The sequence below is a fragment of the Lepidochelys olivacea genome (assembly GCF_965140295.1).
Source record: "Lepidochelys olivacea isolate rLepOli2 genome assembly, chromosome: 14".
NCBI lineage: Eukaryota > Metazoa > Chordata > Testudines > Cheloniidae > Lepidochelys > Lepidochelys olivacea.
The window spans coordinates 24,677,250-24,703,450 of record NC_140424.1 but is presented as its reverse complement, the minus strand read 5'-3'; the positions used below and the strand labels follow the sequence as shown (position 1 = coordinate 24,703,450).

At 49.3% G+C, this 26,201-nt stretch overlaps 1 protein-coding gene across 2 annotated transcripts in view; it reads right to left on the bottom strand.

Annotated features, from left to right (window-relative positions):
- SHISA6 (shisa family member 6) overlaps window positions 1-26,201 on the bottom strand; it is a gene marked incomplete at its 5' end in the record, with an annotated part of 396,338 nt that overhangs the window by 356,987 nt on the left and 13,150 nt on the right. For both annotated transcript variants that reach the window (XM_084647516.1, XM_084647517.1), the window contains one exon: window positions 19,940-20,100. In XM_084647516.1, coding sequence (XP_084503642.1) covers window positions 19,940-20,100 — 161 coding nt within the window. The remainder of the gene's footprint in view (window positions 1-19,939; window positions 20,101-26,201) is intronic.

Below are 26,201 nucleotides of genomic sequence, written 5' to 3'. Positions count from 1 at the left end.
CTCTTCCAACTCTAATCTTCTATGCTTCTATGATACCCCACCACTCCCACTCCAGCTGGCTTGTTTGTGTTGTCCTTTAGTCTGCAAGCTCTCTGGGGCAGGGACCATCTCTTATTGTATGTGTGCAGCACCCGGCACCATGGGGGCCTCACTTGGCTGGGTTCTCTCAGTGTTACTGTACTAGCAGTATTAACTGATAACACCCAACGTCTGTAGCTGGAGAGCATTGATTGCATGTCACTGGCAGGAGGGGCATGTGCACGGCTGAATCGGAGTGTGCGCCTCCGTAAACATCTTTGCAAGGCTGAGAGCAGCAGTGAAAGCAGAGTGCTCCCTGTTGTCCCTGGAAGCTCAAAGGAGAAGTGACCCATTTTACTGAGCCTAGGCAGCTGAGCCCAGCTAACCCCAAGGCAAGGACTGAGAGCTGGATCTGAGGATAACCTTTACACCACAGGAAGCTCCTGGTAAAGGGACCTGCACATTAAGCCCAGAAACTCATTCTTCCTTTCCCAGACTGGACCCACGTCACTCACATACTCTGTACAATTGCCCCAGAATCAGTTCAGGAAGCCTCGGCAGCACACCAAATCCCCTGCTCTGGGGCTAGCACAGCTGCCAGCCTGAGATAGCCACATTCCCAACCCCAGCTATATCTCCTGAGTCTATGTCCATGTCTCTTCCAGCCTGCCAGGAGAAGCCACCTATTCCCCTTCCTACACAGAGCTAAAGTGTAGGACAGGCCTAACAAAGAAAATAACAGAACGCCACTAGCCGTCACCTTCAGCCCCCAACTAAAACCCCTCCAACGCATTATTAAGGATCTACAACCTATCCTAAAGGATGACCCAACACTCTCACAAATCTTGGGAGACAGGCCAGTCCTTGCCTACAGACAGCCCCGCAACCTGAAGCAAATACTCACCAACAACCACATACCACACAACAGAACCACTAACCCAGGAACTTATCCTTGCAACAAAGCCCGTTGCCAACTGTGCCCACATATCTATTCAGGGGACACCATCACAGGGCCTAATAACATCAGCCACACTATCAGAGGCTCGTTCACCTGCACATCCACCAATGTGATATATGCCATCATGTGCCAGCAATGCCCCTCTGCCATGTACATTGGTCAAACTGGACAGTCTCTACGTAAAAGAATAAATGGACACAAATCAGATGTCAAGAATTGTAACATTCATAAACCAGTCGGAGAACACTTCAATCTCTCTGGTCACGCGATCACAGACATGAAGGTCGCTATCTTAAAACAAAAAAACTTCAAATCCAGACTCCAGCGAGAAACTGCTGAATTGGAATTCATTTGCAAATTGGATACTATTAATTTAGGCTTAAATAGAGACTTGGAGTGGCTAAGTCATTATGCAAGGTAGCCTGTTTCCTCTTGTTTTTTCCTACCCCCCCCCCCAGATGTTCTGGTTTAACTTGGATTTTAACTTGAAGAGTGGTCAGTTTGGATGAGCTATTACCAGCAGGAGAGTGAGTTTCTGTGTGTATGGGGGTGGGGGGATGTGAGAACCTGGATTTATGCAGGAAATAGCCCAGCTTGATTGTCATGCACATTGTGTAAAGAGTTGTCACTTTGGATGGGCTATCACCAGCAGGAGAGTGAATTTGTGTGGGGGGGTGGAGGGTGAGAAAACCTGGATTTGTGCTGGAAATCACTTTAGATAAGCTATTACCAGCAGGACAGTGGGGTGGGAATAGGTATTGTTTCATATTCTCTGTGTATATATAAAGCCTGCTGCAGTTTCCACGATATGCATCTGAGGAAGTGAGCTGTAGCTCACGAAAGCTTATGCTCTAATAAATTGGTTAGTCTCTAAGGTGCCACAAGTCCTCCTTTTCTTAGAGCTAAAGTGCTCTCCTTGGGCCAGAACAATGCAGGTCCCAGGATTCTGCAGGAGTGAAGTGTCTGGCATTTGGCGTGGTGAGTTTGCCCAGGAACAATGGGCCGAGCCCAGATGGCTGTGCAAGCACCATTGCCCATGGTGCAGACTGCTAGGTTCAGTTAGAGATGGGCCTGAGCACAGAGGCCAGGTTCAGATCCAACTTCTGGGGTGCTTGGATCTCTAGGTTTGGTTGGGCCCATTGCAGAGTTCAGGACCAACAACACCACTTGGCTGTGGATCAACCAACACTCAAGGGACTTGCTTCCAGCTTATCTCTTCTGTCCCTGCTCTCACCCATGCTGACCGCTGAGGGTGACTCTAGGACTAGGTCAGGCTGCTCCAGCTGAGCTGCATCAGGCACTGGAAACTGGCTTCAGCACCTTGTCTTTAACTGGGCAGAAGCTCCTAGCCCACCCCCAGGACAAGGAGGGTTTGGGGGAGGAGAGACCCTGCAGGCAGGGGGCAAACTCGGGGGCAGGAGATGAGGGCCAGAATCCTGTGATGTCTCTACAGAGGCCAGGGAACTCCTGATAGTGCCCATTTGCCCTGGGCTTGCTCCCTGCCCCAAGCCAACAGAGCCAGCCCAGGCAGTGGTGTCTGAGATGGCACCATTTGAATTCCCTTCACTGAGCTCCACACACCTTTGTGGGGGCTGATTGTGCCTTCTAGCTCCAGCCCTGCACTGGGACCAGCAGGGATTCACACTCAGCAGGCACAAGGACTCCTGGAGCTCCTCACTGCTAGCCCCTGGTGGGGAGATCACACCCCTGCTCCATGTCTGATTGGTGCACTGCAGCGAGGGACCTGGCCCCCCTCCTGCGGCCCCAGTGGGGTGCCTGGGAGAGTGCAGTCACTGCACACAGGGGAGTGTGGGAACACAGACTACCCTGCAATCAGGCAGGTGCCAAGGAGGGGCCTAGAGCAGCTGGATGCAGCCCTGCAGTGACAGGAGGGGACTCGCTGGGAGGAGACCAAACTGCCAAGGCCCTGTCCATGCTGTGCAAGCAGTGCTGTTCCCTGGGCACTCTCTGGAAAAGCAGGGCTTGTCCTAGCATCCCCAGCTCACACTCCCTGCTCTCTGGCTGCCCTGTGCCATGCTGGACGGGGCTGCGTGGCAGTGGGGAAGCTGCCTGGTACAGCAACTACATTTGCATTTGCAAAGCAACTGGGGAGCCTGGGACATGAAAGGCCCCACAAACAGGTAGCGCCCCACTGGCCTTGGCTGCTGCTGGTGGCGGACGCTGCCAGGAGCCTCCGAGAGGCTGTCTGTATGCAAACATGGCCTGCCTGAGGCAGTTGCAGTGCTGTGCGCAGTCAGGAGGTGGGGCCTTGCCCACCAATTCCCCCTGCCCAGAGGGAGCTGACGAATTGGAGTCAAAGTCAATGAGGAAACAACCCCATTTCAGCATCTGCCCTTCCTGAAATGACCTCTGGGCCTCTGCAAAATCTACGGTCCACTGGGATGGTATACAGGGGCTTGTGCAGGCTTCACAGAGCCAGGGCAGGGCCCACTAGTACTGCCCCATGGCACTCTCAGCCCTTAGGACAACATCAGACCCCTTCCTCTCAACCCCTCTGTGCTGCGTGTGGATCCCAGGGCAGAGCTATGTCTCAAACCAACTAAACCCTAGTAACATTTTTCTCTGTGGGGCAATCCAGCCCCAGAAGGGTCCCTCTCAGCACTCGTACGTGCCAGGGCAAACTGCAGAGGGCCCAGCAGTGTGTCAGGAGGGAAGACCCATTCCAAGGCTTCCGTGAAGTCTCCTGCCAAGTTTGCCTTTTGTATCCCAGGTAAATGGTCAGCATTTGGTACCCACAGAATTGCCCTCAAGAGCCCCTAAGATGGTAGAATTAGGGAGTCATTTCTGTTCTCAGTTAAACCCCTCATGCAACCCCACTGGCTTCCCCAGAGGTGACTGAGAACAGAATTCAGCTGCCCGGGTGTTGGAAGAGAGCTCGTTGCTGTAGGTGCTATAGGCAGAGCCCTCTAACAGGAATAGCCATGTCCACAAATACACAGGCAGAGGCTGCTCTGGGCCTTCCTGACCATTACGGCCTGCCATTGGCGTCAATAAAGGTGATGGCTGGAGAAGAGGAGAGCTGTGAATGGGAGCATTTAGTGGAAACAACACTGCCAGGGAACAGGAGGTGACTCTGCAGGAGATCTTTTTCTCCTCAGTCTCAAAGCCCAAGTGATCCCGGCAGACAAATACAAGGAGCATGTATGGGGAAGAGCGTCTCTTATAAAGCGGGATGGGCAGTCTAGGACATGCCTCAAGCGCAGCAGCAATGCACTGGGCTAGCCTGCCCTGCCCTTCAAGGGAAAAGGCTCTCTCCCAAGTTTGAGAGGAGACAGCCCGATCTCCCTGAACAGCTCTATTCAGAAGGGAAGCAGGGACAAGCCCATACAACAGAAATCATTCAGCGCTGAAGGGAGGAATGGGAGATAAGAAACTGCAGCAGATGCCATGCCCTCCAGTGCTCAGACAGGGGAACAGCGAGCTGCACAGCATTCACAGAGTCTGAAATCCACCCTCGCAATGTGATGTGTATTTGTAATATTAGAACTGGCAGTTCCTCATGCTCTCACCGTGGGATCTAAGCGCTATGCTGGAGCTGAGAACTAAACTGCTTTCTTCGTTCACAAGGAGGAGTAATCACAGACTTTCTCCAAGCATCTGTCTCTATGTTAATTGCCCGCAGAGGAATCCCGCAGCCTTAGAGATGCCCCATGGCCACCCACATCAGGAGAAAGGAGCTAAGTAGAACATTATGCAATGGATGGGTGGGTGAGTGGTTACAATTTCCTAATTGCCAAGGGAGGGTTGTAGGATGTTGACAACGTTGTCCCACACCAAAGCTGAAAGGCTACCAGGCCCCGAAAGGACAAAGGCTAAGTCAGCTGATGCACTGGAACAGCCCCTTGATGTGAGCGTGTCAGAGGCCCTGCCCTCTCAAACTAGAAGTCACTTCCCACATTGCTCTGATGCAGTCCATGTTTGTGACCATTCATGGCCTGTATAGGAATTCTCAAACCCGTCAGCCAGGGGCTAACTGCAGCTCCTGACGATTTACTTTCCACCATGCGCTATTCCCCTGTCTGTAAATCAGGAGAATAGCAACCATTATTTACAAGCCTCTCTTATCTATCAGAGCTCTGTGATAGATAAGCACAGATATAACTACGTTAGGTGAGTGGAGTCCCACAGTATCATTAATTCATCGTCTCCTAGGACTACTCTCAATAATACCACAAGAGTCTACTGATAAAAAAGGAAAGAAGGAAAAGACAGAACTCTCAGAGCCCCTGTTCCACTAGAGGCTCATTACAGCCAATCAACCCTATGTCTAAGAAGCCCTCTACAACCGTCACCACTTCCTTATGTGCCAATCCAGGAAAGGAAATGCTTCTTCTGGTACTGCATACATAAGAATGGATAGAATATGTTCTATTTGCACACACTGTGTGGCTTTGATAGTAGGCAGCTCTTAGGTGAAGTAATTTGTTACAGCTTCTGAAGTAGAAAACAGCAAAATCAGAAACCTGAAAGCCTCCGAGGTGCCTTGATGCCCAGCCCCAAAGATGAACTCACCTGTGATGGGATAGATAAGTTCACCTGAGAACAGACTCACAGCAAATGGATGCAAGGACACCCTGCTAGGCCACCATATTCATAGTCATGTATATTGATCACCCTGTAACCAGTTCTCCCTCCCAGCAGTAATGCTCATGATTGTGAAAGGGACACCCCCAATTCCCAGGCACCCCCTTGTAATGGTGGCTCTGCTGTGACCTGCCTCAGTTACCCCCTCAAATGATGCAACAATGAGGTCACTTTAACAACCCAGTCAAGGAGAAGCCAAACCGGCTACTTAACTGCAGAGTATCTCCATTTACTGAATCATAGAATAACAGGGTTGGAAGGGACCTCAGGAGGTCATCTAGTCTAACCCCCTGCTCAAAGCAGGGCCAATCCCCAATTTTTGCCCCAGATCCCTAAATGGCCCCCTCAACGATTGAACTCACAACCCTGGAGAAGGAGCGCTTGCACAGTGGTTTCAAGGCTCTTACCTCAAAGTCCCAACAAAACTTAAAAGTCCCTAAACAAAAGTCTCTGGACTCTAGCAGCAGCTCCTTCCTCTTCAAGGCATCAGGCCCCTCTGCTGCCTGTATGGCCCTGCAGCCTTTACCCTGATAATTCAGGGCCTTTCTGCCTGGAGAGCTCTGTAATCCCACACACTGACCTTGCAGGTAGCAGCATCCTTCTGCTCTTTTATAGGGCATCAGCCCCGCTGCAGGTAGCTAATTAAGTCCCACACCTCTTCTGAGATGTGGCAGGCAGGCTAATTGGTTGGGGCTGGCCAGCTCCAGGCAGGGAAGGCTGCGTCTTTTCAATAAACATCAGCCTTTTCCTCAAAAATGAACTTTAGAAGTGTGAAGGAAATGAAGCTGGACCTAGTCCGTGCAGAAGGGATTTACTCAGGTCTGTATCCTGAGAGGCAATGGCACAACCCCGAGAGCTTGCCACAAGGAGCCAGGAGATGGAGCAGGTACTGTGGGGACAGGAAAGAAAAATAGCAGCCAGGGGCAGAAGCTGCAGTGGTATTGCAGGGTGGAGGGAATGCCTGATAGAAAGTCTCAGGGCTGAGAAATAATATTTTGCTTGTTGTCTCTCAGTGTGATTCATAGAATCATAGAATATCAGGGTTAGAAGGGGCCTCAGGAGGTCATCTAGTCCAACCCCCTGCTCAAAGCAGGACCAATCCCCAATTTTTGCCCCAGATCCCTAAATGGCCCCCTCAAGGACTGAACTCACAACCCTGGGTTTAGCAGGCTAATGCTCAAACCACTGAGCTATCCCTATCCCCCACAAAAAAAAAAAAAGAAAAGAAAAAAATGGCCCCCTCAAGGCCTGAGCTCACAAACCTTGGTTTAACAGGCCAATGCTCAAACCACTGAACTATCCCTCTTCCTCTCCCCCATGCCGAGTGTGAAGGCCTCGCTCTGTGTGGACGGCCCTTTCCAACATCCCCACAGGAGTATTTTAGACAGTGATGGCTATCGGCAGAGGCATTTTAAGACCAAGAGATATGGTGCTAGCACAGTTTGTGGGGGGGGCTGACAGATCAGTGACAGACTTCATGAGAAAGCTGAAAACGTCCATCCTCACATCCAGAATGAAATGTCAATTCCCCATCATTCTGTTTGAGCCAGTATGGAGTGTGATGGGACCAGCAATCATGGAATGGGGGACAAATCCCCACACAGAGGATTCTTAGTAAGATTTACTTTTTCATAGCATCAGAAGCAATTTGCCCTATTATTTTTCAAAGGCCAATTTAACTGTAGTCAATAGAGGTTACAAACTGGCTTTAATAATCTTTCGAACTGTTGTTTTCTGTAAACTGCTCTGATTAATAGAAGAAAACCTTGGGATTTGCCTTTCACTTAAGGACCTCAACTTACTCTAACAATCAACGATTAAACTCTCAGAATCTTTGCAAGGTAGATAGGGAAAAGTTCACCCAGCACTGAAAAGCACCTCTTGTTCAATGCCATAGAACAACGCTACAAGAAGAACCGGAGTCGATTGGCAAATGGGACTTTCCTTGGAAAATGTTAACTTTTTGTTGAAAAATTGAAAACTGAAATATTTTGATTTTGAAATGCTGCTCCAGTGCTTCATGGGTGTGATAGTGTGGGTGTCTCAGGCTCTTATTCTCATCTATAGGCTGAGCTTCTTGGTCAGACCACATCTCCCATTATGCACCCTCGTTCCTAGTTCCCGGATCTCCTGAACGGCACACAGGCTTTTCTCCAGAGCCTACCTGTTTCCTCTTTGGCCCAGATTTCCAGGGTTCTCAATTGTTCTTAGGGGCAGGGGATTCACTGTTTGCAACGGGAGGCGCTGGGTGCTGGGCATTTTGGAAAATCCGGCCACTCGGGTCAGGGGTCTAAACGGGAGCTGAGCACTTGCCCCAGGAGCTGACAGCTTCTCCGTGGTGGACATTTATCTCTCCATTTTGTCTTATCCCCACTTTGCCTTACCTCCTCGCTGCACGATTTACTAGAGCTGGTTAGAAGCGTCTAAAACAAGCATTTTCTGTTATGAACCGCCCTGCCCTGCCCCCACCCCCAGGGCTTAACACGGACCCAGTCCACCCTGCCCCCACCCCCCAGGGCTTTACACAGATCCACCCTATCCTGCCCTCAACCCCAGGGCTTTACACAGATCCTCCCTGCCCTGCCCACAACCCCAGGGCTTTACACAGATCCACCCTGCCCTGCCCCCACCCCCAGGGCTTAACACGGACCCAGTCCACCCTGCCCCCACCCCCCTAGGGTTTAACACAGATCCACCCTGCCCTGCCCCCACCCCCAGGGCTTAACAGGGACCCAGTCCACCCTGCCCCCACCCCCCAGGGTTTAACACAGATCCACCCTGCTCTGCCTCCACCCACAGGTCTTAACACAGATCCACCCTGCCCTGCCCCCAAAATATTAACTTTTTGTTGAAAAATTGAAAACTGAAATATTTTGATTTTGATATGCTGCTCCAGTGCCCCGAACCCCAGGGCTTTACACAGATCCACCCTGCCCCCACCACCAGGGCTTAACACAGATCCATCCTGCCCTGCCCTCAACCCCAGTGCTTTATGCAGACCTGCCCTGCACTGTAGTAACACACAGGCCCAAGGCCACCCAGCTGGATGGTTACCGAATTGGCCAGCCCATGCTGGCACCTGGCTGTGCGACCCTCCTGCAGACACACAGGCAAGGCATTGTCTAGCAGGGATGTTCTCAGGCCCAGCTGGGTGAAGCTAGGGCCTGGCGTCATTCGTGGAGAGGGAACTGCTAGCTGGGGAGCATGAATCCAGCATGTGGGAACTCCGCATTTCCAGGGAGCGGATGGGAACATGTCATGGGACTGACCAAACCAGCTCGCATCCGACTGCTCACAACCAACTGCTGAACAGCTCCTGCCGAGAGCAGGCCTTTGCCACGACACGAGGGGGGAATTCTGGAAAGCTAATCACTGTGAGGAAATTACTGCAACATCGCAGTCACACCTCAGGAGCCAGGATCCCCAAAACCATGAGACTGGCTTCAAAATCATGAGGGTTTCTAAATACTAGATGTTGGCGTTTCCATTTTCCTTCTGGTGCTTGACCCATTAGGGTGCACTCAGGTCAAGTTTTAAGCCTTTTTTTCACAAGCTTGAGGGCTAGAAACTTCCTCTGTTGTATTACATGAAAGCCGAGATTCTCTCATGATCACCTGATTCCAGGAGCTTGACGAAACCCCACAAATATTGTGAGAGTTGCAATAAAATTGGAGAGTTGGTGACACTGGCTGTCTTTGGGCAGACAATGCACACACAGAGAAAGAGGGCAAAGCTGTAGAAATGGTGTGTGCTGCTCTGGTGTGGAGAATCACAGGCCCAGAACCCCAAGCACTCTGGGCAAGTGTACACAGCAAAATTAAGTCAACTTAAGTAACATCAACATACAGCCCATGCAATAATTGAATCGATTTTTCTTGTCCACACTATGCTCCTTCTGTCGGTGGTGCACATCCTCACCAGGCACTGATAGCCTGGAGCCCTGCTGCCGGGGCTGACAGCTCAGAGTGTCTACATGGACACTGCGACCTAACTACATTGACTTAAGTGCTACACTTCTCACAGAGGTGAAGTTATTAGGTCAGTGTACTGGGCAACTTACGTTGGCGGGAGTGACATGTTAGTGTAGATGCTTACAGAGTTAGGTCAACCTAACTCCGTAGTGTAGTCCAGGCCTCAGTAACAGCAGGACGAACTAGTTGCTCTGCCTCTCCCACAGGGAAGGGGTGGCTTCCTTTTGATATGATTATCAGAGGGTGGTGGGGCCCCAGCGCATGACACACGTTGGCCATGTGGCTGGGGCATGGGGATTTTCCTGACTCATGAGAATTGGGCAGAATGGACCTCCCTGCCCACAAGCCCACCCAGTCCCGGGGTGACCTCCCCCTACCCACTAGCCCCCCAGTCCCAGGGTGACTTCCCCCTGCCCGTCAGCCCCAGAGTCCTGGGATGACCTCCCCCTGCCCGCCAGCCCCCCAGTCCTGGTGTGACCTCCCTTTCCCATCAGCTCCCCAAGCTTAGGTTGACCTCCCAGTCCACCAGCCTCTGAGTCCTAGGGTGACCCTCCTGCCCCCAAAGTTCTTAAGCCTCAGGTGACCCACTACCCCACCCATCACTGCACCTTGGGGTGATCTACTGCCCACTAGTTCCTTGAATGTCAAGATAACAGGCTGTCTCAGGATGACTGCACCTTGAAGGCCATTGACTCGTGGGGGAACCTGCTGCTAATTTTAACAGAGGATCCCAGCATTTCCTGGGAGAGGGAATTCCTTCCTTCACTGCCCTGTCTTTCCCTCTCACACCCAGGGGTACTGAACTCCAGCCTTTGTTCCTACCATGCTCATCCCATGGTGTCCCTAAGAGATCCTCCGGGTTAGAGCTGGGCCAGACCCCCACATCACAGTGTCTTGCTTGTGCCTTCTGCCCCTCCATCTCGGGGGATGGGCTAGGAGATGGGACAGAGCCCTGCTGCTTCATGCAGGAGAGCCAGACAGTCTGACCTGAAACTTTGCTCAAAACTTTTTGGGTTCAAATCCCATGCAGGTAACTGCTCCACTCCCCGTCCCATCACTGTTTCCAACAAATAGCAGATGTGGTGAAACATGAGGAGAAAATGCTCCCCCTGGCAGAGGGAAACAGAGGGAGACTCAGAGACTCCCAGCCCAGCTCTGCAGATGCAGAGATCTGGGTTGTTGGGATAAGTACCCAGACTCTTAGGGTACTTCTGATTGTACAGGAAGATGGAGCTCTGTGCCCCCTCCCCATCCCACACACACTCACTGAGAGTTTGGTCAGTTTTCTTCCTTCTGCTCACCCCTCTGACGTGCCTGTTTGCTCTTACTCCTGGCCTGGTTCAGACAGGAGGGCACACACGTACGTGCCTCCTGTGGCTGTAAGGTCAGATGCCCTTGTGCAGTGGGCAAAAACAATGCAGACCCATGTCTGTGGGGGCACTCTGTGTGTGGGACACACACCCCTCCATTGCGGTGCTCCCGGGACACTCACACAACACTGAGCACCCACCAGATTGTCAGGCACACCTTTCCATCACAGCCTCTCTCTATACATGCTCCTGCTGCCAGGAAGGCCTGCTTCAATTCATTTCCCATGTTCTCCTCACGGTTTGTTCTGGTGTCTGGAGCAAGTCACGTCTCACTGTGATGCTCTCTTTCCAAGTAAATCTATATTCTTCAGCCACTCGACCTCTCGCTACTTTTAGTAGTCTCTCTTTTTCAAACAGATATTGTTGCCATAGTAATCCACCATTTCTAGCTATCCCTGCTCCTGAAAGCTGCAGAGCCTGGCCTTGTGGCTTGAGGACTGCCCTCTGTGGAGGGAATGCTAAATTCCTTCACAGTCTCTTCACCAGTGGCATGATCATTCACCCCTTAGCTTCCTCCTTTACATTGGCTTCGTGGCTCATTAGTGTATTCAGAGCCACACTTACTACTACAGAAGTGTCACTTTTCTGGAGCAGTCAAACAGTTTTGGATTCTTTCACATATTATCCATTTTGATTTATGAAATGCTTGCCTCACCCCTGCGTGAGGTTCCACCTTGCAACCCAGACACCGGGCTGTGCCAGAGCACTCTCCTTCCCTGACAGGTAACTTTGAAAATCCGTGGTAATTTGTCATGCCTTCCTACATAATGTCACTGGAGAATACATTCTTCGCAGGGAGTTTTGCCACCTGGTGGGTGGTCTTAGTGGCTTGAAGTCAAAACACAGATTTGTGATTTTTTTTTTCCAAAAAGTGTTAAGTTTTTAAAATTGTGAATTTTAGGCTTTTTCCCCCTTTTCTTTTTCCTCCCCCACCTTTTGCCACTGAGTGCAACAAAATGAGTAATAGCCAGGATTTTATTCTCCCTCCCTCTTTTTTCTATTACAGAGTAGCAAAGGGAAAATGCAACCCAAACTCTGCTGCTCTGAGACTTTCCAGGCTTCTCCACCTCTGGAAAAATGACATGGCAGCAGAGTTACAGAGTTCCATCTTTCCTTTTGCTGTTCTGTCACCTTTCCAAGCTGAAGAAGTTTTGAAAAGTTCCAGAGTGAGAAAAGGAAAATGGGAAAGTGAAAAACAACCAAACCCCAAAACCCAACCAAACCTTTCAACATCACTGATTATGTTGCATTCACTGGTAACAAGGAATAAAGGGGGGGAAAGGAGAGAAAAGCAGTAAAACCCCCAAAATTTAAAATTTTGAAATGCTCAGTTCCAATGAAAAACAGGCATTTTTAAAAATAAAACAGAAGTTTATCATGGAAGTGTGCAGTCAGAAAAAAAAAGTTTGTTTTTGTCAAAAAATAAAAGAAAGTTTTGAATGAAAACTGTTGACCAGCTGTACTTCCATGTTGTTTTCATGGTTTTAGAATCTACAGACATGGCCTTTTCAGCAAATACCCCTGTGATAACACCAAAATCACTGAGATTTTGATGACAGTGGCAGAGGCCCGAGTCTCAGGCCTTGTCTACACTAGAAAGGGTTTATTTATACAGACAGAGCTATACTGGCAAACCACACTAGTGTAGACATGAGTACTGTAAAAGACATGAGTAGTATAAACATGAGTGTTTACTGGTACAGCTTATACCAGTTCCCTGAATGAAATAACCTGTACAAGGAAAAGGACTTTTTTTCCTGTATAACTGCACCTACACGACAGCTTTTGCTGGCACAGCTATGCTGGTTAAGGGGCCTGTGATATTTCCACACTCCTAACTGACACAGCTATGCTTATAAAGCTTTTAAGTACAGAGCAGGCTAGCCCCAAGAGCAGAAGCCTGAGCCTAGGAAAGGGAAAAATAAAGAGAAATGAAATCATTTAAATATTTTTTTTAAAAGTCCAACTGAAATCATGGAATTCCCATGATGCAAGATAACCTCATTGTTCATTCAAGCACCTTTCAGGTCCATCCCTAGCTGTGCATTTTCTGTTTGGATGGCACACTCCTTAGGGAAGAGACCTTGGCTTCCTATGCTGCTACAGCTTTAGTGATGAAATAGCAGGCAGGTTTATGTTGATGATAAAGAGGAGGAGGCATTGTCATCTGGGTGTTGGTGGTCTGTGTGCAACGAGTTTGTGGTCTGGGTCCAGTATCTACAGCACAGAACCGATCTCCCTAGCTGGTACTTAACGTCGCCCCATCGGACAATCTGAATGGAAAACAATGATGGCCTAGTGGTGAGGGCATGAACTTGGAACTTAGGAGAGAATAAGAACCTTTGCTATATAGGCTAATGATTCCCACCTGGGGCAGCTCTCAGATGGGCAGATCTGGCTGCTTTCTGCTCAGAAAATACAAAGAGACTAAAATGCAAACCAGATCCTGGCCCAGAGAGTCTGCCAAAGCTGTGGAAACTCTTCAGTGGGAATTTGGGGCTTTCCTGAGGAGGGCTGAGGGGCAGGCCGCAAGAGACACTTGGGGATTGGAGCAAGAGGGCTGTGGCTGGAGGAATGTAAAGCAGCATGGAGTGGCCTTGAACAGAATCAGCCTTGTTCAGATCCCCCAGGTGTCAAGGCAGACTGGGTTTATTTCTTTCCATTTCAAATGAATGAAAACTGAGACGCTAATAGAGTGAAGTGAAATGAAATGTTGTGTTACTGGAGCTCCCTGGGGGGTTTCCATAGCATGGGCCTGATTCTCGAGTCATCACTTACATTAAGCAAAGTGGCAGTAAAGTGCTAGCACTTGGACTGTGTGCCGTTTTCTATCCACCTTGAACTCACTCTGAATGATGACACAAACTGCAAAACAGTAGAGAATCAGCCCCACATCTCTGATGCACAGTTCTGGATTGATCCTTGGAAACTTCATTAGAACAAAGTCACAGGGTGCATTACCAGCTCCAGGTTGTGGGGAGAAGCCAGAGAGTTGATTGTACTGGCTAGGAAAGGAAATCAGAGGCAGGGACCCAGCTGGAAACTTGGGAGACAGAGCAGAGGAGAGTGGGAGAAGGGGAAGAGGGAAGAAGACAATCTCCAAAGTTTGGATGAGATCAGAGAACCTCCAAAGAAGCATTCAGACTTTGAGGGGTTCTCTGCCCTGCCCACCATTACCCGTTCCTATACAGTCAGTTTGCACTCTGGCCTGCCATCCCACACACAGCTAGGATTCAATGGCAATTATTGCCTCATCTGTGCAATGATTGCAATGGCAAGTGTTCTCTGCTGCTCTGCCTGGGTTTGGCTAGACACGTTAGTTACAATTTCTGGAAAGATGGAGAGCATCTCCGGCACTCCTTCACATGCAGAGCATGCTCAGAATATGCCCTTAGGTGGAAGGAGCTCCTGCAAACAGCACTTTGAATGTGTGCATCTCTGGAATAGCCTGACTCAGAAGGATTATTAAAAGCCTTTTCCAGATATACCAGGCTAATCAGAGCTTTGACCTGTGTTGTTTGCTGCATTCAAAGTGGTAATCTCATCAATAGGTTGCCCTTCAGATATGCAGGTGCCAAAAGGCCTAACATGGAGGCTGGCACAGGAGATTTTTAACACTATGAAATGGTCTCTGGCTAGATGAACCAGCGCCTCCTGTTCCAGAGGTCGAGCTCCCCACCTGTGTGCCAGGGCTGGGTTCAAACCGAGTTCACTGGGTTTGTTTTGTGAGAACAATTGGTATCTTCAGGATTCTGGAGCCCACAGGATGTAAAGCTCTGACTTCCTGGGCCACATTCTCTTCTCCCGCCAAGTTCCATCCAGCACGGGCCTGGGAGCTGTGAGACAAAGGTGGCTTTGCGTCACTTTCACGGCTGACAGATCTTGAGGCCAGCCAGCAGTCTGTTTGGTCCCTTGCAACAGTTACACCCAGCAGCCGTGTCCCAATGTGCTAGCAGTCAGTGCTGGACCTTCCTGGGCATTCTCCCCATACTGGATCACCCTGGAATGGTGCAAAGCAGGCAGAGAGGACCCCCTAACACTTACAATATCAGGGCGGATTGTCCTCTTACATGAATATTACACAAATGTAACTCCAGGGGGCCTGAGTCTCCACTCCCTTACAGCACTGCAGTCAGTGGGAAATGCTGGTGTATAAAGAAGCCTCAGAGGGGGCCAGGATCTGGTCCACAGAGAAAAGACTGTACAAATTAGCACAGGTCACTGACCTCACTGGAGCTATGCTGATTTACACCAGCTGAGCATCTGGCCCCCTGACCTTACAGGAACTATGCTGATTTACACTGGCTGAGGATCAGGCCCCCTAACCTCACTGGAGCTCCGCTGATTTATACCAGCCACAGCTCTGGCCCAAGGCACCTTTTGGAGTTTTGTTTTGGGGGTGGTTGCGTGGGTTTGGTTTTGGAAGGGAGCGTCCGTCCGCACCACTGCTGTGAAACCCTCCCCCCATCCGTGGGGGGCCTGTGCTGGTCCTCTCCTCACCAGAAGCTCTGTTCGAAAAGTTCCTGGCTGGCAGTATCTTGGCAGTTCTAGTCTAGCCTGTGGTTTGGTCACCCACTCTTTGGGAAGATAACCTGCCAAACCAACCAATTCTCTCCATTCTGCCCTCTGCGGTGTCTCCACTGGTGAAGCTGAGTTGAGAATCTGGGCCTCATTTTCTCCATTAGTTTTCGTGGGCATCAGCACTATTGTCACAGGAGCTTCCATCATCTCTTCCCCTACCCACTTCTCTGATGCTGCTTCTAACTTGTCACTGGTGTTTCGCACCAAACAGTGTAGGGCATCTCCTATGGAGCCTGGAGATGCTCTCATCATGTTGCTGCTCACACGCTATGTTCTCCAAACACCCGGTGGCCCAGCAGATTTCCCACTGTTTGCTCACTCTTCCTTACTCCTGTCCATAATTCTCAGCTACGAAGGCCCAAATGCATACCACTGACTGTTAAACAGGTGTCAGAATACAAGCAACAAGCAAAGACCATGGCTGAGGAGAAAGGAGTTGACAATTACACAGGATTGTCTGTCTAACATGTCTCCAGGTGCCACAATGATGGATGTATTAGGAATGCCGGTAGCTTGCTAGATTAGATAGATGCTCTGTAATCTCAGACTCATCAGGTGTTACCTGTTGTTTACAACAGCACACAATGAAAGAAGAAGAGGTCTGAGTGGGAGGGAGGGAGGAACATTTCTGGCTGCAGTGAGTGCTGTAGCTCATACTGATCAGATGGTGCATAGCTGGAGAGGTGTGCTCCTGCCCAACCAGTCTCAGGCCCAGCTTTCACCTCTTGGCAGCACGGCTCCTAACATCACCAAAATGGCAGTTGTGGGTTACAGCATGAGAAATAGAAAGCACAGCTCTAGGGGAAGGGCATGAGCCACTTCCCTGCCAATCCAATCGGCAATGAACTCGACAGAAGGAGGAGGAAAAGGGATGTGGCAACATTGTCAGCTCTTTTGCTGCTCCCCAGTTGCTAGGCCATGGAGATGTCCTTTACACACGCATGGCCCCAAGCCTGTTGAGAATTCAGAGGGGAAAATAAATTCTGGCTCTAGCAAGATAGCCTGCGTTCACCATACCTGAAGAGTGTGGCGGAAGCAATGCTGCACAGTGACGTTTAGTTGAGAATAAAAGGCTTCCTTCCTTATGAAAAGGACATGGGGTTTTTCTCCCCGGGCCCCACCTTTTCATCAAGGATTACATCAGGCTTGGGCCCAGTGTGCCTCGAAGGAAAAGGAAAGCAAAGGGGGGAGGGAAACCCTTCCATTGGAAACCTGGTGCCACCTCCTTAGATCCAAGGCCCTCACCTCCCCCACTGGGATGGCAGGTACCCTGTGGCTCCTGTTTGCTCTAGGTGGTTTGCCCAACATAGAGCTGGTAATAGTTCCCATCAGCCATTGTAACTGTCTGTGTCCTCAGCAGGCTTTATCTGAACAGCATTTGTTTACGGTCAATCCCACCACCTCCTTGAGAGGTTTGTGGGTATTCTCCTTATCCCATCCCACCATTGCCAAGGCCTCTTCCAGTGCCATCTGTGTAGCAGGAGCTTTTCTCAGCAAGCTCTTTTCCAATGGTATTTGCTAAAACACAAACAAAATCTGAATGAACAGTCACCCTCTTCCCCTCCTTTGCACCCATTTCTGTTCCCTGGTTCCCTCCCCGCCCCACTCCTGCAAGAATTGCATTAGACCCAGCACTGGATGTTGCCTCTTTAGTGTGTAGCCTGATGCTGCACTTGCAGAGAAATAACCAAAATAACCAAGCAGAGAGCCATGAAACCCTACCAGCCTGTCATCTTTAGGCACAAATGAAGCTAGTGTCTGTGCTTCTGATCCTGGCCTCCTACTGTACCTCTGCTGACCTCCTGGTTACCTTGGAGCACCCACCTGACCTGTCAGCTCTTGAGGAGGCACCAGAAGCTGCAAACACTGGAATCAGCTAATTCCCTTGCAAATCTTCCCTTTTGCCCTTCTGGTACTTTCCATCTCTGATAAGAGTCTTAGTACTGCATCTTACTCAGGCTCACTGAGTCCAACTGGTCTCTTCTGCACACAGACTGGTGTCCCTTGTTTCTCCTTCTGATTCTTTGTTGGCCTGGTACTTCCTACCAACAAGTTCCCTGCCAAATTATCCTCCTTCTGGGGATAACACCATTTAGTTCACTAGCCTGAAAGGAAGGCACTGACCTAGCCCAAAAGAAGCTCAAGCCAACTGAAGACCCTCTGTACAAAACCAGAGCACCATGTCCTCTTTAATTCCTGTGGTTGTATCACCCCATCAGAGTTACGAAGCCCTTTAAGTGCTAGAGCCCTGCCATCCAAGCACACCCTGCCTCCTACAGACAATTCACTGTGCAGTCCTATTCTCCACCTTGACTCATTATTACTCAGTTTAGTTCACAGGTAAGATTCCACTGGCTAGCTCTGCACTGTTCTCTGGTCTCTGATCAATAAAACAGGGGAGAAGAAAAAAAAGTCCTTTCTCCTGGGACCCCTCGGGCCCTTTGTTCTTAGCAACATGTGGGAACTCTAGAGCTCATGGTCAACTGATCCAGACTCCTCAGGATCATGACATTGCTGTGAACAGCGTCTCTCTAACAGTCACCATGACACAGCCATGGGAACCTAATAATTGATTCATGGATGCTACAGCCAGAAGGGACAATTTTGATAATCTGATCTGGCCTCCTGTGAAACAGGCCACAGAATTTCACCCAGTGATTCCTGTATAAAGCCCCCAAATTTTGGTTGAATGAGAGTGTATCTTTTAGAAAAACATCCCAATCTTCATTTAAATAGTTCAGATAATGGAGAATCCACCACATGTTTTGGCAAATTGTGCCAATAGTTAATTATCCTTAAAATTTTACACCTAATTTCTTGTGTGAATTTGTCAAGTTTCAACTTCCAGGCACTGGATCTGCTGGTTTAAAGAGTCCTCTACTACCAGAAATCTTCTTCCCATACATAATATAAGCAACAACAACAACAAAAATTCAACAGTACATATAGGGAAAATACAAAAGTGAGAAACTGGCAACAAAATGGAAACAGCAATGCGGGATGCATGTGAAGTTCTTGCAACTATTTCTGTTTAAAAAAATTACACAACTGCAGAAGTACAGATTTTTGGCAGGTATATTTAAAGCTGAAGGAATACAGAGTAAAGTGAATTTATTCCCCAGGTGGCTGGCTTCCCAAATGTCAGCCAGACGCAATGGGGTTACACTCTGGGCCTGGCTTACTCTGAGCTATATTCAAATCTGGGGCACCCAGGATTTATTGATGAAGCCCTTACCAGTATTATCACTAGTGGGGCAACATTGTATCCAGAAGTTTCAATCAGTTAGGTTTGTACTGTATGTGAATACCATGGTGAAGACTGTATGGCCTTTTGTATGACAGTGATGCAACTCCCATCCAGCTTTCCTAGTGGTCTTCTTCATACAGCAGAAGGAGCATCAAGGTAGATTAAAAGAAAGTCCTTAGATCCTTGAAACCAACACTTAATACAATCAACAGCAGTATGGGTCCACTCTTGCACATTACTGAGCACCCGCAGTTCCTATTGGCTTCCATGTGAAGGTCCCAGAAGGAACCATTATGATCATCTGATCTGATCTCCTGTATAACAGGCCAGTAACTCCCACATCAAACTTAACAACTCCTGATTGAATGAGAGCGTATCTTATGGGAAGACATCCAAACTCAACTTAAAGACTTTAAGCAATAGAGAATCCTCCACATCTCACTTCACAACAGGTGCTTAGCAGCCATGATGATATTTAAAATATCTTCATTGTGATTGTCTGCAGGTAATGAAATGACTAACGAATCCATCACTCTCACACAGAGCTTTTTATCCTGTGACCCCAGAGCACTCTACTGATGGGGAAGCTGATGTGACTTGCTCAAACACACCCTGCAGGCCCAGCACAGAACCCAGATCTCTTGAGTGCCAGTTCAGCACTCTACCCTCCTGGCCACACTACCCACTTCCCTCGGGATCTCAGTCATGTGCCCGTATGCTCCTGACATGAAGATCTGGGTCACAGCCACACTTTCCACATGTGGTCTTTCTCTGACTGGATAAGGTATCCTAGTTTGTGTGGATTCCTTCCTTTCCAGCTGCAGTATTCATGGAGCCTGGGCAGTATTTCACACTGTGTGTGTTGGGTTGGGGCCCAGGGGAAAATTGTAAATTCTCAGCAAACCTATCATGTACTTGCTGCTGATTCTGACATTTCTAAAATACCTGCATAGCATGACAAACTAATTTAGCAAATACAGCTGGATGACTTACAGAACCATCACAACTGCTTCTTGCAATACAGTTCTGATCTGATTGCCTCTTCGAGATGGTTTTTACCCAGCACGTTCGATGCTGTTGCCAATAAGTGGAACAGTGTAATGTACTTTACCGCTTCTCTTCTGCTCATTTTCGACATGGCATTGGAGCAATGGGCTGCGTAGGAACCAAGAGGAACAGTGACACTTACCTGGGTTGCTTTTAGAGGTGCGCACAGGGGTGTAGTGGTTTTTGGAGGATGTTCGGACGGGCGTGTTTTCTTTGGGAGGGGTATCTATGGCCGAGATAGTCTCTCTTTCACAGTGTGCTATTGGGATTGGCCCCTGCTGCCTTAGGATGTCTGCCAGAGCCCTGGAACAGAGAAAGAGGACACAACATGTTCACAAAGCAGCAAGCCTGACATTCAAAGGTTTCACTTGTTCATCTACAGTCTCTATTTGAACCCTCCAGTGCTTTGATTTGTTAAGGAAAAATACAAAGGCAACAAAAAACCTTGTGGCTTAAGAGCTACATGTCTTTTCATGGGTACGTTAGTGGACAAAGCTCCCTTTGTTCACAGGAGAGTTTGGCTATTGTTTAATCTTTCACGTTTCCACTAATTCACTTAACCCTGAGGTTATGTTCTCCCTCCATCACTGCCCTTGCTGTCATTGCTATTGCTGTTGAATTGCTTTCTGTAGCAGAAAGCCCTGCCTTCATAAAAATGATTACTAGGCAGACAGGATCCCCAGGCCAGGTGCAGCATGAGAAGCAGGAGTGCAGGTTTCCCTCGACTTGTCCCTACCCAGCCCCAAGCCAATTTTCCTCAACCCTGATCCTGGAGGTGCGAAGGGGAGTTCAGTCCCATTGCTCATTTAATCCTGACTTTTTCTGTCCACAGGGGGACCAATAAAGGTTCATGGTGGTGTTGGGTTTTTGAATTAGGGTCACTGCTGAGATATTTCACATGGGCTATCATTATCAGAGCTGCAAGCTTATCTGTGGCATCTTCCCCATTAGAGACTTGTCTGATGGAATCAAGATTGAACAAGGTTCTCTGTGGGAAAAAATATCTGCATTCAACACCATAGGAATAAATTGCATCTAGTGATTTCCCTGTGAAAGCAGGAACACTCAAAAGATATTTAATCTGTGAGTATCATACACACTGTGGAATAACTATAGCATATAACACACTGATTTTTTAGTGCAGCCAACAGCTATCTCCCAACCAGCAGGAGAAAGGGCAGAACTGTTTTGGTTGTAAGGGATATTTTAAAACTGATTGAGTTTGAAAGGTTCAGTTCTCTCAGACAGAGGGAACAGGCCTAAAATCACCTTGGGTACCAACAAAGAAATTCCTCCATTGCTGTCATAAATATAAAGGGAAGGGTAACCACCTTACTGTGTACAGTGCTATAAAATCCCTCCTGGCCAGAGGCAAAACCCTTTCACCTGTAAAGGGTTAAGAAGCTAAGACTGGCACCTGATCCAAAATGGCCAATGAGGGGACAAGATACTTTCAAATTTGGAGAGGCGGAACAAAGGGTTTGTCTGTCTGTGTGATGCTTTTGCCAGGGACAGATCAGGAATGCAGCCTTACAACTCCTGTTAAGTTAGTAAGTAATCTAGCTAGAAATGCGTTAGTTTTTCTTTTGTTTAATGGCTGGTAAAATAAGCTGTGATGGATGGAATGTATATTCCTGTTTTTGTGTCTTTTTGTAATTTAAGGTTTTGCCTAGAGGGATTCTCTATGTTTTGCATCTGATTACCCTGAAAGGTATTTACCCATCCTGATTTTACAGATATGATTCTTTTACCCTTTCTTTAAATAAAATTCTTCTTTTAAGAACCTAATGATTTTTCATTGTTCTTAAGATCCAAGGGTTTGGGGTCTGTGTTCACCTGTACAAATTGATGAGGATTCTTATCAAGCCTTCCCCAAGAAAGGGTGTGTAGGGCTTGGGAGGATATTTTGGGGGAAGACGTCTCCAAGTGGGCTCTTCCCCTGTTCTTTGTTTAAAACGCTTGGTGGTGGCAGCATACTGTTCAAGGACAAGGCAAAGTTTGTACCTTGGGGAAGTTTTTAAGCTAAGCTGGTAAGAATAAGCTTAGGGGGTCTTTCATGCAGGTCCCCACATCTGTACCCTAGAGTTCAGAGTGGGGAAGGAAACTTGACAGTTGCATATTCATAACGTTGGTGTTGCTCACATTTGCTGTCTTTACTGAAATGCCTTATCTATTGTCCAATATCAGACAGAGTTTAGAACCTGAATCTGTTCCATTTTGAAAATATTTCAGACTATGCCATACATGTGCACAATGCATTGCAGGAATAATTTGCAATGTACTGCACTGCTCTTCTTCTAGCCTCAGTCCCTCTTTATGAGGTTGGTTCTTTGAGTCTCTCTATGCAAGAACCCAACTGAGGCTCCCAAAGCACTTTAGTTCACAACATCCCTGTGAGGAAGGGCAGTGTACAAAACTCAATGTCCCAGAACACTCCCTCGCAGCCCAGTGGAGCACTGCAGCAGCTTTACCTCAGTTTCCCCTTGGTCTTCCACAACTGCACCCAGCTATCACTGCCTTCCATTGAGCCCTCCAGCCAGAGATGAAAGTAAGCCGGTACGGTTCGGTATGGCACACTGGCAAGAGCCGGTACACAGCCGACCGTACCGGCAGGGGGTAGCTTCCCCAGGCTGACAATTTAAAAGGGTCCCTGGGCTGCCGGAGGCCTGGGGTAATGGCAGTGGCCAGGAGCCCAGTGCCCGTTTAAACTGCCAGCGGAGGAAAGCTGCCTTCTGGGGTAGTGGCAGCGGCCAGAAGCCCCAGGGCTCCGGTGTCGATTTAAAGGGCCCAGGGCTCCCAACCACCACTACTGCAGCTGGAGCCCTGGACCCTTTAAATCACCGCCGGAGCCCCAGGTAGTGGCAGCAGCTGGGAGCCCTTGGGCTCTGGTGGCAATTTAAAGGGCTTGGGGATTTAAAGGCCCTGCCCCTTCCACCTGAGACCCCACCCCCCCACACCCCACCTTGCTCAGGACCCCAGCCCTGAGTACTGGTAAGTCCCTTACGTTACTTTCACCCCTGCTTCCAGCTAAGATACACTGAGTCCCACCCCTTCCAGGGTACCAGTGTCCATAGCCTTACACTGAGGCCTGTAAAATTTTCTTCCTCCCTATATCAGAGCCCACCATGTACTTTCTGCTCTTGATGCTGGGTGTCCTCTGCAGCCCACTCTTAAGGTCTGTGAACAGTCCTCTTCACTCCCCCTAAGTACCAAGCAAACCCTGACCCTCTCACTGGCCTCTGGCCCCAGGTTTATTCAGGCTTCTTCCCCAGGCCCCTGCCAAAAAGAGATCTAATATCCATGCCTGTTCTCCCTCAGGGCTTCCAGCAGAGAGACTCTCTCCCCTCTAGAGAGGGTTCTGGCTCTCAGGAAGGAGCAGTCAGTCCACACCCCTCCCCTGTCATCCTCCCCCTTCCGTGCTTTCTTCCTTCTCAGGGCTTGGCTACAACTGCAGATGTAGAGTGCTGGGAGTTAACCCAGCCTTCAGAGACCGCAGCAGGGAAAATGCTGCCATGTGTTTACACTGTCAGCTGAAAGCACACTGGCATGGCCACATTAGCAGTTCTTGCAATGCCACAAAGAGCAGTGCATTGTGGTAGCTACCCCAGTGTGCAAGTGGCTGCAGCGTGCTTTTCAAATGGGGGGGGATGTGACAGGGAGTGTGTTGTGTGTATGTGGGGGGAGAGACAGTGTGTTTTGGGGGGCAGAGAGTGTGTCAGCAGGCTGTCTTGTAAGTTCAGACAGCAGCAGACCACCCTCCCCCCCCCAGCCTCTCTCTCACACACACACACTCACAGCAGCAGCATTCCACAATAATGGTTTGCTTTGTCCCAGAGCAGATACGCATGTTGGCTGTCAGAAATGGAGCTTTGAAAGGGGATATTCACAAGCCTGCAGCCGAGTTCAAAACAATGACAAGAGTGGCCACTTGACTTCAGGGGATTATGGAGCATTTCTGGAGGCCAATCACCGCGCAGTAATGCAACACATTGTCCACACTGACACCCAGGCGTTTCATCCAAGGCACAGCAAACTTTATGCTTCTTATGGAGGTGGATTACCAGGAGCGCTCCAGCTGCAGAGTCCAGGTGCTCTATGTGCCTTGCCAGTGTGGACATCTCAGAAGTTAGGGCACCCAGGGCTGATTTAATGCACTCTAACTTGCAAGTGTAGCCAAGCCCAAAGTCCCACACCCTACCCAGGTGTAGCAGGGCAGGGCTAACTGAGTGGGGCTGGCACCGGGCCTCCCACCAGGCCTCACTGTGACAGGAAGTATTATTAGCCATGTTTGGTTATGATTGATCACATGTAGAGGCCCCCCGCCAAGACAAGGTCCCCATTGTGCTGGGAGCTGTAGGCGCACACATGCAGCATGACACAGACAGAGAGAGGGGAGGGTGGAGAGTCGCACCCACTGATGACTCAGTTACAGCTCCCTAATCCTCTTGGCCCTAGCCTGAGTTAGAGCAGCCTGGGAGTTACACCAGTTTACAACAGCTGGGGGTGCACTCTGCCTCACCCCCTACACTAGAACTGTAAGTAGACAGCATAGGAGCCAATCATACCAGCTAAGAGAAACCTAGTTAGGGCCTGAGCATGGCAAAGAGGCCAGAACAAAGGAAGAGAATCAGGCCCAGAGCATTTAAGGCCCATATTTTCAAGTGCGCCCCATAATCTTGGGTGTCTGACAGTTTGGGTGCCCAACTTCAGACACCAACGGCCTGATTCCTCAAAGGTTCTGTGTGCCCATGGCTGCCGTCAACTGCACACTGAGTTGTGGGTGCTCATCGCTTCTCAAAACCAGGCCTGAGGGGTCTCAAACTGGCCACCCAAATCCTGATGTACAATGAATTGCAATATGGCCTTTTGTGACTAGCCCAAGGTTACCCAGAAGCCAGTGACAGAGCTGGGAACAGGAGCCAGGGCCCCAGGCTCTGCCCTGCCCTAAACATTAGAGCACAAGTCCTTCCTGATGGGAGGATTCGTTCCTCCCACTGGTGCTCCCCTGTTGCTGCACAATGCAAACATTTCTTCCCACTGCATTTGCAATCCTGCACGCTGGTAGGCAGGGGGACCAGGAGCCAGAGTTGTCCTTTCAGGCCTAATTCTGCAAGTCCAGGGCAGGGGGAGCTCCCCCTGAAGTCAATGGCTGTTCCATGGTGACCAGCATCACAGGACTGGGCTTCAGGCACACACCTCTGAGCGATTATTCAGGCGCTGGTTAGGGAACAGCGTCTGTGCTACGGAAATGCCAGGAGTCGCTTTTCAATCACAGACATTGTGACGTTATTGCTATTTATTTGCTGTGACCCTCGCCCTGGGCTAGGCGCTCCCCAAACACTCAGGGAAGATGGTCCCTGCTCTGAGCGATGGTCCCAGGACAGACAGAGGTCAGGAGATGCGGAACACCAGCAGTGCTGCTGGAACAATTTTTGTAGTGGGTGCTGAAGGCAGAAACCAAGGATTTGGGTTGTTACTACTACTTCAAACCAGGGTTTTGGCAGAACCCCTAGTCCCAGCACCTATGAACCCCAGGAGGCAAGCTGCATACAGGTCAGCTCGATTCTCTGAAGGCAACATAGCAGAAGAGGGGCTTGCAGAGGAGCTCAGAGGGGGCCGTGTGGGAGAAGGCACAGAGTGCGAGAAGATGACAAGCAAGGAGCAGAAGCCGGGCACGCTGGTGCAGTGGAGGGGGCAGAGGCGATGCCCTATCACAATACAGGACATATTGTTCCTCTCAATACTCTTGTTGCCGGTGCTATTCTTACTCACAGCTGGTATTCGGTGTTCGACTGAGCACTAGGAATGGGGCTGCCCAGCCTCCAAGATGAAGAAATTTGCTTTGATTCCCTAAAACTAATGGAGGCAATTAAAGTGAATGTTCTCCAAAGGGATCTGAGTCAGTAAGAAGCGCCCAACCCTCTCAGTCACTGTCTACCAGAACCAGAAGACTACATCAGCTCCTCTGGGTGAGCGCTAAGCCACATGTTGGGAATCTAGTCTGGTGTGTGAATCGTTTCCAAGAAAACCATGTGTAGCTGCTCCTCAGCTCCAACCAGGAGCTGAAATCCCTAATCTTGATTGTAAGTATAAAGCAAACTCGCACGCTATGTGAGGAAGAGCATTCAGCTGTAATCCTTTATCAGTTTCCATCCTGAAGGAATGGTAACACTGAATGAGCAAAACAGTCACAGCAAAACGGGAAATCTGTACAGTACAATGCAGTCAGCCTCAGGCTAGAAAAACAGAGGCTGTTACACTGAAAAGAAATGAAGAAACCAGAAGTGCCAGTCAGGGAAATTAGGTCTCCTTTTCATTTGGTTCCACCTTCAAAGTCTATGTTAGAGAAGCTGAACACAACTGTTGGAAGACGCCTGGGATCCGAAGTGTATTGGGACTAAAAT